This window comes from Orussus abietinus, unplaced genomic scaffold (assembly GCF_000612105.2).
Source record: "Orussus abietinus isolate OABI.00-Male unplaced genomic scaffold, Oabi_2.0 scaffold98, whole genome shotgun sequence".
Classification (NCBI taxonomy): Eukaryota; Metazoa; Arthropoda; class Insecta; order Hymenoptera; family Orussidae; genus Orussus; species Orussus abietinus.
In genome coordinates, this window is record NW_019394383.1 from 68,517 (window position 1) to 86,694 (window position 18,178).

Below are 18,178 nucleotides of genomic sequence, written 5' to 3' on the forward strand. Positions count from 1 at the left end.
GGGAGGCTTGCACGCCTGCGAGAGACGCGGGTCGTGGGTCACCGCGTAGCGGCTGCGGCAGACACCAGTCGGTTGGTGCCGTGGTGCAGGGCCCGACTGCACTGTTGATCCGAGTCGTGTAGCTCGGCCTTAGGCGCACAGGTCCGAGGCACACGGCTTGTTACAAGTCAATTTAATTATCTTACAATGGTTTTCTTTTTAATACCGTTTTATGGATACTGTTATGTGAGTTGCATTTTTAGTACTCTCATTCCAAGACTAGAAGTCATCTTTAAAACATTTTTAGACGCATTTTTGACAGCTGTGTTACTTGGGTTATCATGCGGTACCTCGGCGAGCAGTATAACCAGATTGAATTTCAGTGTTCAGAGCGTGCAAAATAACATTTGGAGTGTGCGATGAATAAATATGCACAACTGATTATTTCAATGTTACTTTATTTCCGATAACTAGTTTCTTAACAATTCAGCTTTTTCAGTCGGACAATTGAAACACGGAGCGTTGTGGTGCAAACATTGTGTGTTGGTATCGATTCGCAACATTTGCAGCGATGTACAAGTTAAATCTTCCAGGTCAACGATGCGATCGGGGTGTCCTATAAGATTTTCTAACCACTTCTTCTTCAATCCCTTAACGTAGATTGTGGCGGCATGTTGTGAAATGGCTCGAAGATTATTCCTAACTCGCTTCTGTGATGTGTCGCCTGAGGTCCAAGATATCCCGTGAAAATTGCATTCCAGCGACGAGTACATGCACTTATATTCGACCGGAAGACGCTCCCATGGGCAAGGTAGTTGCAACAGGAACGGTACAGGCTCAGTTAAATGGTTATCGGTTCCAGTTAAAGATAACTCCTTTAAAATAAGCTTGTTCGGCGATTACTTAAATCCTTGTCGGTTTATGATGAACTTCATTTCTCCTTGTAAACTAAGTAGAAAGAAGTGATTTCGACTTTCTAGACAAACTTTTTTATGCCACCACTGATAGAGTCGTACTCAACGATACGATCCAGCAGGATTAATCAGAATTCTGATGTTTCGGCAAGGAAATTATTTTGTGTCTCAAATTTAAGGCGAATGTCGACTGGTCCGAACCCGAGGGACTCGTTATGTTTGGAGCAATCGATAACGATCAGTGCTCCAAATTATACGGACTTCCAAAAATCTACAAAACCAATATTCCGTAAACTTAAAATCTGTAAAGCCCGCATCTATCTTCCATCACAGCCGATCCTGTAGCACGAGACTGTTTCTGAGTAACTCTATTCCCTTATGTAAATATTTATCATTTCGTAGAAAAAAATAATAGTAAATATCAATTGACTTAAAACTGTATATTTCGCCTGTTCTTCCGATTTCTTTCATTCGTCCTTATTAATACATTGTTGACCGGTCACGAGTTAACTCGTGCCGGAATGATTTGTGTCGTAAAATTGCCGATCAACAATGTGTTAATCCTTTCATCAGCATAGCGCATCATGGGTCAGCGTACTCTACCAACTGCTGTAGCATAAGATGAGATATTTCGTTTAGGTAACTTACTCTAGGGAACCGCATGCTCCTCCTACTCTACAATGACGGTTCCCGCTATCGGGCGAGACGCCCCTCTTTCTCGTTATATGGCGGCTGTTGTAGTATCACACAAATTCCATTTAGGTGATAAGCGCCCGCGTACGTATGCCCTCTTACTTTATAGCGGCCGGTCTCACTATCAGTGATACGTCCATCTCTCTCCCTCTCTCTCTCACTCTTTCGCGATTCAGGCGAACGTACGGTCCCACCACTCTGAATACTATAGGTAGACCACAGAAGAAGGGACGTAGGCCAGCGATAAGTTACACAATGGCAATACATCTATCTATCTCGCGAAATAGTCTCTCTTTCAGATTCGCATTACCCCCACCACTCCGAATATTACGGGAGAAGACAGGAGTGGGGACCAATACGTCTGTCTTTCTTTCGAGATAGCTCTTCTCTCTCTTTCGCGAGATGCGTTCTTATGTACCCGCACCACGCCCAGCACTACAGCAGAAGGCAGGAGTGGGTGGCGTGACGTAAGACGTGATGTAGGTCAGCGAAAAGCTATGTCATCTACTGACTCGGCGCCAGTCACGTAATTTGTTCAGTCTACCCATAGTGGCCCCATTACTACTCACATCACTAGAGGTGTTCATCGCCGACAAGGGCCTCATAAGAGTAGGAGGACGGCTACAACACTATTGTTTGCCATATGCACAGAGGTTTTCTGTTGTCCCAGCATCCAACAATGGGTTTACACAGCTTTTGATATGCACTTGAAGGAACTACACGTGGCCTTACAAGTACTCTTCAGTACACTTAATAAAAACTATTGAATATTTGCAGCTCGATCGACCGCATGAAACGTAATGCACAAATGCCTGACCTGTTATCACATCCATTAAATCTCCGATAGATTATGGGAAATTTACTCTCTGCCCGCGTCATCCCCGGCCGAACGTTTCTCAACGTCAGCGGCGACTATGACGGTCCTTCTAATGTAAAGGTCTCTCCAAATAAGTTCACCAAAACTCATTTATGTTTATTCGTTTGCCTTGCCACTCGTTCGATACACCTGGAGTTGGTCTCCGATTTAGCAATTCATACGTTTCTCAATGTGTTAAAACGATTCATAGCCCGTAGGGGAAGCCCGCTAGTGTGTATCCAGATAACGGCTCGAACTTTACCAGAGCAAGCAACGAATTAAAGGCCCTGGCGAATGTACTCCAAATCAAGGGACACCATCAAGTCATAGATTTTTCCGCGGACCAACTTATTCAGTGGCATGTTATTCTTCCATATTCTCCCCATATGAGTGCCATATGAGAAGCAAGAATTGAATCAGTCAAATCGCACATGAAACACGTACTCGGTAATGTTCAACTCACATTCGAGGAACTTTACACGATTACCGAAATCGAGGGTTGCCTGAACTCGCGACCGACAATGTCAATGTCTTGCGACCTTCGGCAGATTTGGCAGTTTTTGGGAAGAAAAAGTGTGCGAGTGCGAGCTAGATAATGGTAAATCTCGGTTACTTGAAAATTCCGGCTTGATGTAAGAATAAAGTACAGTTAAAGGTGTATGCGACAAATTCAAGTATTACCTTTTTTTCGGATCGACCCATTGCCCACATCAAACATTGATCAAAGTAAAGAATAAACTTGGAAAGACGAATATCAGTAATGTACCGAACTGAAGGTGTAGAAATTAAACGTAATTAATACCAATAGAAAAATATGAATTATTCTCATAATCTCGAAACAATTAAGGAAGTTTCAATTTAAATGGGCGATATTAATAAAAAAATCCAACTGAAAATTTAAATGTTACTCATACTTTGTATTGCGACGGGAATTAGGGTCTCGCAGACCACACCCTACAAATATGAGACTCCGTGAATTTTTCCCGCGATAATTCCGATTTGGGCCAGCGACGGAATTTCCACAAAAAGAGGAGACGACTCGTTTTGATATATTTCAGGCGCCAGGTGTGCCTCGGCATACCACGAGTCTGTCGATCTATCCGGTTAGGACGTTCGACCCGGCTCCGGAGAAACACGCGGGAACACCGGCCTCGGGCTACTCAATCTGGTAACGGCCCTCGCGGTCGCGTGCGGCAGGGTACAGATTGGGGGGTCCCGTAACTCGAGGAGCAGCGGTAATATTTTAAACTTTGGGATTCAGGAAGAACACTAATAAAATTTAACATTGATCCTCGGGAACTCTTTTATTGCAACAACAGATAAATTTCGTTTCTGGATCCCAACGGTAATTAATTCAGAAGGTCCTTCGTGATAAGGAGGAGCCGTAGGTTCCTCACGAAATACTTCCTCCGTCGCTCTGGAAAAACAACGGGGCACAACGCTTAAAAACTAACGCCTCCTGAACTCCAACGACAAACGGATCTATTCGGGCCGACTAACGAGAGACAACCAAGGTACGGTACTTACAAGCGAGAAGAAGAGCTCCGGTCTAAATACGCAAATGGCCACGGAAACTGTTTAAGTAATCGCAACTTTACATGACGGCGTCACGCGGTACGGAAAATGGCGTGACGTGAATCGCGTGTTGAGGAGGGCTACAAGTTACATTTCATTGAAAAGAGCGAAAATGAGATTTTATTTTTACCCATGGCGGGTTTGCTCATCACGTCGGGACAAATTCGGAACGCGAACCGCAGCAAGACGGCAGCGAAACGGTCGACGGCAGTGGAGCAGGTCTCGATACTTCCGATGACACTAGGAGTATCCTGGACAACAAGGTCCGCGGATCGACAGGACCTCCGAATTGCGGAAGGCCCCTTCCACTGATTCCGCTAAACGCCGCCGAAACCACTAAACGTTGGCAGTTAATGGCGCGTACGCTGGATGTCAAGAAAAGCATTGCGGCGCTGTCGTTAAATGCCGGAATTCTGTCAAAATCTCTTCCGTGTCTCGCTAGATGGAAGATCCTTGCCCTCATAATTCTCCTCGACTTAGGCCTATAGCGACAATAGCCCGCAATATTAAATCTTACGCGATATAGGATACCTACAATCCCTATAATACAATTTATGAATATATTAAATACTTACTACTATTGACTGCCAAAGATGACCCCCAGTGTCGCCGACCTATACTGTATTTAATTAATTACTAAATTCGGTACTTACCACCCACACAGCATCCGACTTTTGACGGCAGAATTTTGCCACCTCACAGTATATACAGAAAACTCTTAATTATTTGTATAATTTAGAGATAGTTATGTAAAACCTCAGCTTAAATTGATCGATACGTGAAATGAATCAAACTATAAGTGTGAATGTCAAACCTATTCGGTATGTGAGGAACTACGAGTTATTAGTACAATCAGGTTATAGATATAAATATTGATGATGTAAAATCATTTTATGATTGCAAATAATATTAATAAAAATCCAAATGTTTCTACAATCCCTGATTACTGTACAAATTATAATCATCAGTATTACAAATTACATGCTATAAGCATAAGTGAACACAATTTGAGCTAAGGTTCACGTATAACTGTCAAGTGAAATGTCTAATGTCTGCGTTACAGACAACACGATGCACAACTGCCAGCGACGCCATCTCGACTGAATATTCCGGGAACTTCAGAGGAAGGCCCAATATCACTGTCGAGTTTCTCTGCTCATGTGCACTTATTTAATTGAATATGTGCAAAGAATCCGATCTGAAAACGATATCTGAATATGTCGACTGAACAAAATGTTACCTTGAGAATGTTTACATCAGCGGAGCGCATAGAATAAAACTATTTTAAGAGTCTGAGAAAGTTACAGGGATTCCAATTTACGGTGTTCTTCAATCATCCCAGATATGAGAACGCTATAAGTTCCGAGATATAAATACATATACTGTGACGAATGTTAACAAACAATGGTCGGAGGAACGAGGTGTCGACAACGGACACTCCGTTCGGGAGGGGGGTTTACATTTTCTGGACATGGTTACATTCTACCTGAATCTGATCCGATCTGATCTAACGGATCTGTGTAGCCACGTCTACAAGAAGTTATATGTATGGTTCTGACGGAACTGACCTGATTTGATCTGATGGGCTGTAGTGTAGCCATATCTTTAGTCATTATGTCACGTTTGGGAAATGACTACTGCTGGTCTCTAATACGGTGCGCGATGTTATAAAAATCTTTCATTAGTATTGTACTCAAACGGCATTTAAGGAATTTACTAACTTTCTCGTAAATAAATTAATCATATTAACGATATTTAAAAGACAATTAAAAAACTTCAACAATTGATTGTTTCAGAATTCAAAGAAGCCTTCAAACTTTTCGACAAAGATGGTGACGGTAGCATCACCAAGGAAGAACTTGGCCGTGTCATGCGGTCTCTCGGCCAATTCGCCAGAACTGAAGAACTTCATACCATGTTGCAGGAGATTGACATCGACGGTAAGTTTATCAGTAGTTTAGAATAGTTTCGAGGTCGACGACTCGATGTGCTTCAGAGTTATTGAGAAGCCGAATAGATAGTAGATCAAATTTTTATGATATATTCGTAATAAAAGATAGTAAGATAGGACCATTCTTATTGTAAGTAAAATCCGGATGAAAGTCCGACTCGAAATTAAACGTTCGCACGTTGAAACGGAACTCAACGCGAACTCGGAATCTGATCGAACATGGCTCACGGACAGAAGTGGATAATGCGGTAAAGAGTCCTTGGCGGGTTCTGTTCACCGGTGCAGTTTGTCTTACTGGAGACGGTAGAATTCCCTTCGGACGGCGTCAGCGCTGACGGCACTCGGGACGGTAAGACGCTCTTCGGGAACGGGAATTGCACGGCGCCCTCCGGGACTCTTTTGGCGGGAAGAGCGACGCTGCTGCTGACGGGAGGAAAGGTGGTCGAGCTGCAACCGGTGCGGTAGTCCCTCTAGCAATGAGGGTTTAGCTGAAAGATCTTCCGTCCATCGCCGTCGTCCTGGTGGATCCTAAGGAACTTCTTAGCTAGCGCCAGCTTGCCATCTGGCCTAGCTTAAGTAGGTCACTAGGCCGCCTAATTAGGGCGGCCACCGAGGGGTGGCAGCAGGACCCCCAAATTCGGGGCTCTGCGCGCTTTCCGCGAACCTATGGATTTACCGGCCGCGCTCCGCTGCGCGCCAATGTGTGCCGCGCCTGCACCCGTCTACAATATTATCATATTTTTACAACGAGGTTTACTATAATTAACAACTTATGCATCGACAGAGGGACTCCTCCTCACTCCGGCATTGAAAATTCCCCTTCGGACGGGCGAAGATTTTGCCACGTCACAACCTATGGATCTAATTTAGACGATTACTTTACGTACAATCCACTTCATGGGTTGCCATGTGTACACATCACATTGCGTATAGTTTTATGTACATCTATTATAGATATATATGTTTATGCCTGACATCTAATATACATATGACAGATATACTTGTTTCGTGTGGGTAAGTATGACTTTGCAAATTGAACTTTTCCAATAGGACGTCTTTGGCGCGTTTTGTACATCGAGGGTGGTTTTGTTTTTTGTAGATTAATTTTATTTTCTATTTGCGTAGTCGCTTTTAATCGTCTTTCAGAGAATATATAAGAAATGAGCGACTAAGTTCTCGTGGTTTGGTTGAGTTCTGCTGGAATGCATCGTTTCTCTATAGGGGAGCCCTTTTTTAGGTAGGGTGTTGAATTAATGCCTGCCATGGATTTGTTTCGTTTCATATGTCTTACAATTAGAAGAGCAAACTAGATGCTATGAACACACAAGTTTCTATTTCTTTTTGTTGTAAATCACTCCAGGAACGTTCCATTGTTCAAGTAGCTAAATTTTGGTTTGGTTCCGCTTTGCATAATTTATAGAATTAATTTGTTCTATTTCTCTTGGGCGTTTCTTTACTCGTTTGGATACCGTTTGCTGGGTTATATCGACGTCAGTGTTGTGTATTCGTCTCGTTTCCATAATCCGAGATGTGACCATTTATATGTGTTAGTCTGCTTCGATCTAAGCTTAGAGGTACTGCATTGGTGTCCGTTCGCATCATGTTTTGACATTATAGGTCTTGTCTAACAATGAGTTGTTATCAGTTTACTATAGTCGATTGCAGAAGGCGTTATTGTAGTGCTGAAAGTTAGTATAAAACCTATGCCTCCGCTAGCTTGCTGCATTCCGCAGGGATTTTCAGGGTGTAGGTCCCCTTTGCTCCCGTTTTTGTGCTGCTGCTTGTTTGCTATGTTCGCGTCACGAATATATGTGATTGATACGTCCTTACGCACTCTCACGCCGTGTTTATAATCTCGCAATATTGGCAGTTTACGTCTTATCTTGTCAGTGATTCGAAGATGACCATCGAGAATGAGTATAGACTCCAGCCGGTTAAAATGCCGATTCGTTAAATACAATTTTTAGATAGTTACGCCGCTATAACAATCATTTTCTTAATAACAGTAGGAAGAACGGTTTAACTTATCGATAGCACGAAGTACAATATCCATATATTACTCGTCTAAATTAGGTCAATAAGTATAGCAAACGTATATCGTCTATCATCGGCGTAAAATAAAATCTTGTGTAAATATATAAATATATTTTATGAATATGGATACACGATATATGTCATAGATATCTAAACGACATGCATAAATATCTGTCTCTTCTAGGTGAAAATGATATATCCACTTTTGATCTACAAATATTTACTTATTTCTTGACGCATACAAAACATTTAATAGGTTTGGTGGTCATCTACCAAAGTTTAATTAATATCGTTGATAATACATTTAGAAAATTGGAAGGACACCTCATGTAACCTATCATTTTTAATACATATTTAATGTTTATATCTAAATCCCAACTTGATAAAACTGTTAATTTCGTCCATACTCTGATTTTCTATTTATTTTCTCTTTGGCTGGTGACCAAACATCATGATTTTTTACCACTGTGTAAATTATGACATATTATCACGCACCGTATGAAATATAATATACTTACAGTGGGCATAAAAATTAGGACATAAGTATAAAAAACTTACACTCTCTAAAAACTTGAACACACCCGGCTTCCCTGCAAACTTAATTCCTCTCTTGTGGAGGAAATCGCAGATCCAGACTTCCCGGACCAGAGCGGCATTATCAAGAGGGTCTGTTAAATTGGGGTTCCGCGAGGCGAGCACTCGCGAAGTCGAGTTATACGGCGGTCCCAAGTACGGCCGCGACTCGAACGGGGTGCCGGCCGATACAGGAGGTGCGGCATCAATAGCTCATATGGAGCTCAGCCCTCCCTGCATCGCATGGCTGCCACATTGAGGCGGCCATCCTCCTCGCCCATTCGCCGTCTCCCGGGTAAACGTAGAGTTGTCCCAATGGTTGTACGGCTCACTTGCTGGGTGGCTAGATGGTGTGGAATGGTCCCAGGTGTGGTATTCTCCATCGAGGGTTGGGCCAATTGTGACTCCCCGGGTCCTAGTGGGGGATGGTTCGGTGCCTGGGGCTTTCCACCACGACGCCGAGCACCGGGCATTTGTATCTTCCATTATGGTAATGGGGTCGCGGTAGGGTTTCCATTCCTGCCCCATTGGCAGCACCGGTACCCTCTGTTGCACGGCAGCTCTAACGGAGGCAGTGGTCAGGGTGGTGGTTCCAACACGAGCCGCGGTAGTCATCACCGTGGGGGCCCAGGGGGCAGTGTGAGTTTAAGTGACGGTCCCCGTTGTGGTACCCGGCGCCATCCCGGCGGTTACCGCGGGTCCATAAACGGAGGAGGTTGTGTGTCGATGGGCTCATAGATAGCTCTCTAGACCCTTCGTGTCTAGGTCTATCAGAGTCGAGGCGGCTCCACGGGGATCCCCGTGGAACCAGCAGGGTGCAGGACGGCGTGTTGACGCGTCCCTGTGACCCTGGTCGGCTAAAAGCATCTCACAGTTTGCCGATCGACTGACGCAATCCGGATTTTTCTGAGCCCGCTGCCCTCGGGAGGAGATGGGCGGGTAGTAGAGGGGCCGGAGCCTGCGGATACCAATGGCACTGATAAGCAGTCTGCGACTGTAGGTGCAGTCAGGCGAGGTCCCCCCTGTAATACGATCGAATGAAACATAAGGCTCGAGGCGGCGACGGTTTGCCCTTCAGCCCGGCCCATCTGGTTCCCCATGACAGAGGGACTCCTTCTCCGGCGGACACTCCCTGCCAGGCGGTGATGCTGGTCACCGGGTCTGAGCCTCGCCGCTCGTTCTCCGCAGGGTTCCACAACGCCCCTGGCTGAGCGTAGCGAGCTTGCAGGTGGTATCGCCAGTACCAGTCCCTCAGGTCGGGCATCCCTCCATTGGCGTTGAGGTCCGCCAGATCGAGGAGCCTTATCAGTTCCAGAGGTCCTAGGGATTCGATCTGGGCCCTGGCTCTCAATTGGTCTGGGCTGGTGTGGTTTTGCATTTCGGTCCCTCCGGCCGTATGCAACGGTTCGAGGAGTCGCCCCAGGGGGAGGTTCCCTACTAGCTGGGCAACGGCTCTTTCTAACTAGGGCAGGGGGACATCAAATGGCAAGAGCCGCCTAACTATCCTATGTTCGTTCTTGAAGTAATCCTAATATTCGAATATCCCTAACATGGGAACGCGATACAAAAAAGAAACAACATCACACACGCACTTATAATAATATACATATGGGGAGGACAATCGATGGGACTGCAGACGAGAAATCTGCATACAGGGAGATGGTGTAAGACAGAGGGCCTACCCCGGAGGTAGGAAGGGGCAAGGATGCGAGATATCCCTTCTGGCTTTAACAAACTCGAGTCTCCCTATGGACACCTCTCCCATCATAAAATCCCAATACCATTCTCTAATCAGTTGCAACTCTGCTCAAAGCTGGCTGTAGGAAAGCCTTAATTCTTAATTGCTCTTATAAAATTCCAAACTGTAGGGCTCAAATAATTAATGGGTCATAACCCGGGATGACACTTCAAACAAGTATTTACAGTCCAAAATCTGAGCAGGCCAACGAGCTTAAATGGAATCTAAATTCTACATAAAAAGTTTAAAATGGTATGTTCCCAATGCTAAAGTTCCTTTCCAAACTCTAAATTAACTGGCTGGACTCGAACCCAAAGACTTTATCCCCAAAATGATTTACTCGCTTTGTCAGGGGTATGGGGGAAGGGAATTAGGAATACATACAATATATCATAATTATCATAACATCCAAACAATATCATTGGCGAGATCTGTAAATCTGATCTTATAATTCAAAATGGTACCTTTCCTGTAAGAAAGGGGGTTAGCAATATATAAAGAACATATTCAATAAGCGGTGCAACGGGAATCAGAGGTATCGCACCCTCACTCTGCAAATTAGGTGCTCCGCGAAATTCTCCCGCAATAATTCCGATTTCGGACGGGCGATGGAATTCGAATACAAGGAACGGCTTTCTTTAATTTATTTTAGGCGCCAGGTATGCCTCGGCATATCGCGAGCCCTTTGATTCTTCCGACTAAGATTTTCAGCCCGTCTCCCGGAAAAGCGGGAGACAATTCGGCATCCGGCTACTCAGCCCCATGAGAACCGACCACTCGCGGCCACTCGCGGCACGGCAGACATGGGGGGCTCGGAATGAAGTGGAGCGGCGAACAAACTCAAAATGCGAGACTGATTGGGATTCAAGAAAAAAACCAAGATGCTCGTTAGAAAACGGATTCCTCGGGGACTCGTTTTATTACACCAAAAAAACACTCGCGAGATGGGCACCAGTCGCCACTGGGCGACATTGAATTACACGAATTTAAGTCATGAATTAACGCTCGCGATTCACACTGGTCGGGATCGCGGATTCCCTGTCTAAACGACGCTACTTATTACACGCCGCGATCGCGCCCTCCTCGTTGCTACCGGTCATTGACTTGAACTCTGCAAATGGCGTAGCGCTCTTTAATAGGGACCGTACACCTCGTCAAAATCTATAATCTGAATTAAGACCGCCTGGCCAATACCTTAAATGTCAACGATGAATTGTCGTTGTACCTGGTCGTCCCTCTCTCTCTCTCTCTCTCTCTCTCTCTCTCTCTTTTTCTCACTATTTGCCTGAAAATCAAAATCTCAATGGCTTCCGTGGCACGTCCGCCCTCGTCCGTGGTGTGTCCAAGAAGAAAGAATCAGACTCCCTTTGTTTTTTATTACCCGACGGTACGTGCGAGCCGGCACGTGACGTCGGCCACCTCCCCCACCCGATGACCGCTCCGATTGACCGGGGCTTCCGGAAACCTCGATCACTGGCCAATGGCACGCGCCTCGGATCGCTTATCGAAGCCGGATCTAGGCCATCCGAGGATCGATGGCAAATTCCGCGAAGTCAACCCTGATTGGTCGGACCCCCTGCGAGGTCCTCCCCGGCAGGTAACGCCGTGCTCCGGGCCGCCGCCGCATCCCACACACGTGGCGTCCGTCCCTTTTTATCGGCCCCACACCGACTCCCGGGCATCCATGTGCCGGCACTGGGAGACATAACCTCGCCTGTTAACCGGCACCCCTAACATCTGGGTCCGTGACAGGCTCCCGGTGGCGGCCGAGGGACCTCTGGTACTTCTCGCCCTCGATTTCCGACTCTGCGTCGGCTTCCCTATGCTTGTGCCAGCACGATCCTCGGAAGCCCTTTGGAGGTTAGGCCCCGGCGCCGCCCGCTTCGGCCGAACCGCACAACCAGGTAACTGTCCCTCAAATATTCTATTATCTGAATTATTACTAACTCTATCGGTTGACCTCCCCCACAATTTCTCTTAGGTTCAATATCGGAGAGATACAGCCCGAAGAGAGAGGAAGGCAGTTGAGAGGCCTCGATGCCAATCCCTATATCTTTTTATATGGCCCACCTGGCCATCAGTAATATCGAGGGATATGTGGGATCCTCCTTTAGGTAGTGACCGGTGGCAACGAACGCTGTGAGGTAATCAGAGGGCCTCCTCCGTCTTAAATATTCTTAATGTAGGGTGAGAGGGACCAGGCTCATCCTTTGATGGACCTGATTCCCCATAACGTGAGGGGGTATTGAGCTCACCACGTTACTGTACGTACATTATACCTGCCGTTGCGTGTGGGTTTCCTATGATTCTACTGAAATGACATGTGCAGTACTTCATTTCGTATTCCGAATATCGACTGTAACACATGTCAACATAAATATAAATGTTTCTAACGTGCTCGGCCAGCTTACGTTATCACTCGAATATCCAAACTGGCATTACTGCTGGAAAAGGTATAGAGGAATTTTATTTTACCGACGTCGATTGTTTTCTTGATACTCTCTTTTCATATCATCTTAATCTTATGTGTACGCACCTGATAATGAAAGATATATACTTTAAATAGTAAAAACATATAATTAATAGAAAAATATACGAATATATAATTATGTACTAAACTGTGTTTTAGGTGATGGAAACGTTAGCTTTGAGGAATTCGTAGAAATCGTCAGTAACATAGGCAGCAACAATGTAGCAGCACGAACGGACCAGGAAGAGGAACAAGAGCTTCGTGATGCATTCCGAGTGAGTACGTCAATTATTACTTAGGATATTTTTAGTGTTCTACAAGGTATACCAATATCTCCTACTTATATTACTACAGTTTTAATTTTTATCTTAGACATTTTCTCGCAGAACTTTTTGGAATTTTATTCCATATAATAGACCAGGGAACGTATTGATAATTTTTACAGAACTGATATCGGGCTGGATATTTAACTTAAAACTGATATATCTCGCAAACATTTTAAAGAAAAAAGTGTCGAATAAGAATATTTTGATCTAGAGGGGGGAGTAAAACAGTGGTATTCATTATTTATGTGAAAATCATTTTTAGGAACGTCTCTGAGTCAACTTTAGTTTTTGAAATGGTTATCCAACTGTTTTGCAACATTGAATGTATAAAAAAAGAAAGTAACTTTCATTGGAAATATTTTGTACACAGTTTCAATTTCGAAAGAAAACAATAAAAACAATGTCAAGGACGCCCCATTCCGAGTTGCATTGTTCAATATGTCACGGTTTTGAACATTTTGTTAATGTATATACATCAAGAAACACGGTAGAGTTGCGAGCCAAATACAGTTTTTAACGAGACGCTACAGCGTTCTATACGCTAAGAATCGAGATTTCAAGAGTGGAGGAAATGGGAATCTACTCTCCCCATTGTTATAGAAAAAGAAATGAACGTGTGATCAGCTAAATTATCAAGCAAAAATTCAGGAATTTTTTAAAGTTTACCTGGCTCCGATCGCTAGTACCTACGTGAAGATATAGCGTCTTCAAGTTTTTCAGTACCCTGAGAATCCTAGTTCTGTTATCATCATCGTGGTCGCCCCAGTCACAGACTACTTTTTCGCACAGACATTATGAGTGGACTGTCATATAGTTTTTGGGCAGCCAATATGCGATACCGCCTCGTGCGGAACGAAAAGGAACTATAGCCATCCCAGCATTAAAATAATTGGATTTAGATTGAAAAAAAAGTTTCTCGATGTTTTTGAGATGGCCGAAGCCAAATCAAATAATAAAATTTCAAAATTCAAAATGGCGAACCCAATATAGCAAATAATATAATTTCAAAATGATTGGATTATAATAAAAAACGGGTTAGCGTGGTTTTTATACCCACTTAATCCAGATCTGGTAACAGGACTTTCAAATTCAAGATGGCGGATACAATAGGGGGGATTAAAATATATAAAGGATTGAATTTTTATAAAAATAAGTTTCTCACTGTATTCGTGGCCGCTGAATCCAAATCTGACATCATTTGGAAATTCAAAATGGTGGACACGAAATTACAAAATAGCTGTATTTTTATAAGAAAAAGAGGAGTTTTGCAGACGTTTGAGGTCTCTGAATCCAACTCTGGTAACAAAATTTTAAAACGCAAAATTGCCGATAAAAAGTATCAAAACGGTTAAAAATTTATTCGAAAGAATTTCTTCAGATCTTTAGGGTCATTGCTTCCAAATCTGTAAACAAAACTTTAATATGCTAAATGGTGGATCCAATATGGATACGGATAAAAATGTAAAAATGGTTGGATTTTTATTAAAACGGGTTTCTCACGGTTTTTGTGGTAGCTAAATCTAAATTTTATATTTGAACTTCAAAATTTACATTGGGGGATAAATTATGGTGCCATTCAAAATGCTGAGGGTGATGATATAAAAAAACTAGATTTCCATATACAGCGTTTACGAAATATACATATTCTTAGTAACTTTTTATCAAATTATATGTTTGTAGTAATTATATTTTGATATTATAGGAATGTATCAAATACATTTACCGATGTTATTATTAATAATAGAGACATTAACCTTATTTTTTCAAAAAGATGTGAAATGCCCTCAAAACAGCTTCGGTGCACAAAAATTTAGCCAAATACATTTACCTTTATACAAATAATTGCAAAAAAGTTCTAATTGCTCCCTTCCCATGAAAAGCTCAAATCAACTAATTTTGCCAAATATAGTAAATCATTCATTCCATCAAAGTCTCAGAGAGCCAGGGAAAACAAACGGAAAACAAAACAAAGGGAGCCATGCTCTCTTTGTTTCTTATTACCCAGCGGCACTTGCCACCTACCCTACTCCATCACCGATTCGATTGGTCGGCGCTTCCGAAGTCCTCGGTCATTGGCCAGTGGCACGCGCCTCGGGTCGCCTCGGATTCTCGGAGGCCCTTTGGAATTTAGGCCCCGGCGCAGCCTATTTCGGCACAACCGCACCACCAGGTAACTCTGTCCCTAAAATATTCTATTCTTTGCATTATTACTAATTCTATCTGGTTGGCCTCCCCCACAATTTCTCTTAGGTTTTAAGTCGGAGGGGTATAGCCTGAAGGGAGAGGAAGGTAGTCGAGACGCCCTTATACCATGCGACGGGATTACTAATGCCCAATCGGCAAACCGTCCTACGCCCGAGATTTTCGGCAAGAAAGGGGTCGAGCCCGATCTCCGGCTCTTCCGGGAGCCCGATTTATTTATAGCGCGCCTCAGGCTTCCGGGCCTGCCGTCCAAGCACGCAGACCCGGCCCCTGGGACGGGGCCACCCGGGCGTAGCCGACCGACCACTCAGCCCCGCGAGGGCCTAACGCCCTTCGCGGCACGGTAGAGTCGGGGGGTCCGGAACGGTTCCCGGATGAGCGAGGACAGTCAATTCGGGACCCGAGAAATTTTACGAGGTCGAGAAAGAAAGGGACAACCGGTAGTACGAAAAAAAGTCCCTCGCCGGGCGCGTTTTATTTCTACAGCGTCCTTAGCCTACAGGTGCGCCGCGGGACAACTCCAAGAAAAGGGAACGGGGAGCCCTGTCGAACGGGACAGGGAGGCGGCGGAAGTACAATTTGAACGGGAACGCTCCGAGGGTGGTAACCCCCCGCATGGGGGCCCACAAGGGCACAACGCTCGGTCGGGGGAAAACCTAAAATCCGCCTCTCTGGGTCTCGGAAAGGGCCCGGTGCTCGATACTGCGCAGCGGTAAGGAACGTGGCGCCGGCCCACGGTATGACCCTTCCTTTCTCGCGCGCCCCGGCCCACGCGCACGGGACCACGGAAATTTCCCGGACATCACCGACGGGAAGCTTGAGGGGCACGATACACAAAGGGCGCGCGAGAATCTTCTCCCGACACGACGATACCGGAAACGCGGACGCAACCCGACGGGAATCGGCACCGCCCTTCGCTAAAGGGGGGCGGACGAGTGCGGGCTCGGTACAAAGGCCCCGACGGAAAACGAGCGCGCGGCGCGAAGGCTTATGCGGGGCGCAACACCGACGGAACGGAAGGCTCGCTGTGGAACACGATATGCGGCCCAGGACGGCCCCAGGACTCCGGCTCACGGAACGGACGGCACAGTTGCGGTAGAGAGGCCCCCCGGGCAGGCTCGAGCTCACCGGTAAGATGGGTGCTTCGGCGGGCGGCAGCGCTGCTCTTCTTAATCGGCGCCCTGCGAGACGGGAGCGGCACGGCGCCCTTCGGGAGATCGGGACGACGGCGCTGCCGCTGGCGGAAAATGGCACGTGCTGTCACCGGTGTGGCGGTCCCTCTGGCAATGAGGAACCCGCCGGAAACTCTTCCATCGGACGCTCTCGTTCCCCTGGCGGATCCTTCAGAACTTCTCGGTGGGCCGGCCTGCCATCTGGTCTGGCCTAACTGGGTCACTAGGCCACCCAGTTAGGGCGGCCACCGATGGATGGCAGCAGGGCCCCCAGGAGATAGCAGCGAGAGACCGGAGTCCAATTTGATCTGCCACGTGTCTGCGCTGAGGTGTGATCTTCGACAGCCCACGAATCCCACGCACCCCATCCACCCCAAGCCGTCGGCTGACCACCGCCCAACCCAGCTCGTCAAGGAGACCCTGCGCCGCTGCCGGACCGCAGCCACGAGGCGTCTGCCCCGTCCGCCATTTTCGCCTGCCGGGTTTAACGGTGTTGCGGTAAACGCAGTTAAGAGTGTGTTATATGCGTTAAAGAAGTGACTTGAGGATAAGAAAAGTGGAGGAGTGTCGATGCGAACGATAGCGAGTCGTTATTTGCGGGCATATCGAAACACACCACATTGTACGCCGTAAGAGACTCCGGCAAGTTTGGTACTTAACCCTTTCGCTACGACGGGTGACTATAGTCACCGTACGTTTGGTCCAATATTGCCTGCACGGTGGGACGAATTTCGCCCATATGTCGAAAAGGATCCGTGTTCACAGGGTTAAAAGCAGACCAAGAACAAGACTAGATCTTATTAGAAGTAGGGTAGCGAAAGCCGACGACCAAAGAAAGTACTTTAAGGGGACCCGAAATGTTTGAATATTAGATTCTCCCGAGATTTTATTACTAGTTGGAAAGGGGTGATAACTGCGTCATCGAATCTGTTGCGTAACAATTTCAGTCACTTAAACTGTTTTCTTTAATTTATGTATAAATAATTGCATGTTATGAAAACCAACGACATTTTCAGGAATTAGCACGTTTACACGATTTATATCAAATGAATTGGTTACGATATAAACCAGGAAAGATAGTCGCGATATACCCATATGCCATCTACATCCATTGTTTTTAATCGATGTATAAATGGTTATTGTCAAAAAGTAAAAAACACGTATTTCCTCATATTTCGTGAGCAATCACATAGCGTAAGTGAAACTTAAGTAGGAGTCCTTGTTTAATAGATATTACAACAAATTTTCGCCTAAACGGTAGTTCATCCCCTTGAGATGGTGTTGCATAACTGTACAATATTGTGTTTTCATCGTCCTCATACAGAATACGTTTATGCCCAGTTACGTCGAAATGCTTCTGCGAAAATTAATATAAAAATCGAATTTTCACCAAACTTTGGAGGGTTGTTTCACTGTATAAATATCGACCATTGCAGATAAAAGAAAAACGCGTGTCTCCCAGATTTTCGTGTTCTTCTACATATATGATAATCAATAAGATCGGCGATCGACACATGGGAATGTTTCCTTGTGTGTACCCTTTTTCAGTCTTCGACAATAGCCTCGAAGCGTGCGCGATTGTCTTTCTACTCCATTGTCGAAAACGTGCACTAATACTACTCCAATTCCTCGGTCGGAAGCATCATTGTATACTTTCATCGGTATTTCGGGGTTAAAATGCATCAAAATTTCCGG

At 45.3% G+C, this 18,178-nt stretch overlaps 1 protein-coding gene across 1 annotated transcript in view; it reads left to right on the forward strand.

The window, feature by feature from the left end:
* Positions 1 to 18,178, forward strand: part of LOC105698912 (calmodulin-like) — a 193,760-nt gene that overhangs the window by 18,721 nt on the left and 156,861 nt on the right. Inside the window, exons 3-4 of the mRNA XM_023432105.1 lie at positions 5,814 to 5,957; positions 12,943 to 13,062. Of these exons, the coding sequence (XP_023287873.1) occupies positions 5,814 to 5,957; positions 12,943 to 13,062 (264 nt within the window). The remainder of the gene's footprint in view (positions 1 to 5,813; positions 5,958 to 12,942; positions 13,063 to 18,178) is intronic.